The sequence below is a fragment of the Morus notabilis genome, unplaced genomic scaffold, assembly GCF_000414095.1.
Source record: "Morus notabilis unplaced genomic scaffold, ASM41409v2 C11305905, whole genome shotgun sequence".
NCBI lineage: Eukaryota > Viridiplantae > Streptophyta > Magnoliopsida > Rosales > Moraceae > Morus > Morus notabilis.
This window is the reverse complement of record NW_010384767.1, coordinates 1-757: the sequence shown is the minus strand read 5'-3', so window position 1 is coordinate 757 and position 757 is coordinate 1. Positions and strand designations below refer to the sequence as shown.

Below are 757 nucleotides of genomic sequence, written 5' to 3'. Positions count from 1 at the left end.
CAATCATATAAGCGCCAATAAAAGCGAACGATCCGGTACTGGAACTGGATCCAAACCATTATTTCCATGATCTATCAACAAAAAATGTACAAATCTCTACATAAAAACTCTTCTAGGTACTTTTATAATTAGTCAAAATTTAGCGCCTATCTTGTATATAATTCTTATTTCTCGAACGACAACCCTTTCTGATTAACGGCGCCGAGAAAAGCCCCTTCTTGATGATGAAACGGCAAAGGGCAATCATGATGATAATGATGATCTGTCGGCGTTGGGTAAAAGGCCTTTCGAAGTTGGGTGTACCTTTCCACATCGAAGCTGTGGATCTCCATCAGCCGCTTTTGCTTGGCCACAAAACGGCGTTGAAAGAAGCCTTGGAAAGTGGGCTCCATGAGTGTCCTACTAAAGAAGGCGTACCCCAAAATAAAATGGATCGAGGTCGCGAAGAAGCATATGGGCTCCATCACGTCCCAACTCAGCTCCCAAAAGGTGAGCCTCATAGCTGCGAGGATTTGGACCAATAAAAAGCCCAGCCCAAAGTTGACTTCGCCTCGGACTTGTTCCCTTGCTTTCTGGTCGATAAATATCTTTAGCTTGTTCATTTGTTCCAGTTCCTTTCTTCTTGGATCGTTGGGAGTCGCTATTGATTGATAAATTATGGCCACCATGGATTTTGTCACCTATAGTATTTGGAAAATTTTACGATCGTTAATAATAGAACCAGAATAGCCAAACTTTTCGTTATATATATATATAT

General features: G+C 41.3%; 1 protein-coding gene across 1 annotated transcript; it reads right to left on the bottom strand.

Annotated features, from left to right (window-relative positions):
• Positions 1–19: 19 nt before the first annotated feature.
• On the bottom strand, positions 20–680 carry LOC112094866 (calcium uniporter protein 4, mitochondrial-like; the record flags this gene model as incomplete). The annotated part of the gene is made up of 1 exon (XM_024176576.1): positions 20–680. A coding segment is annotated over one exon (516 nt), but the record flags the coding sequence as incomplete, so codon positions are not given.
• Positions 681–757: the final 77 nt, after the last annotated feature.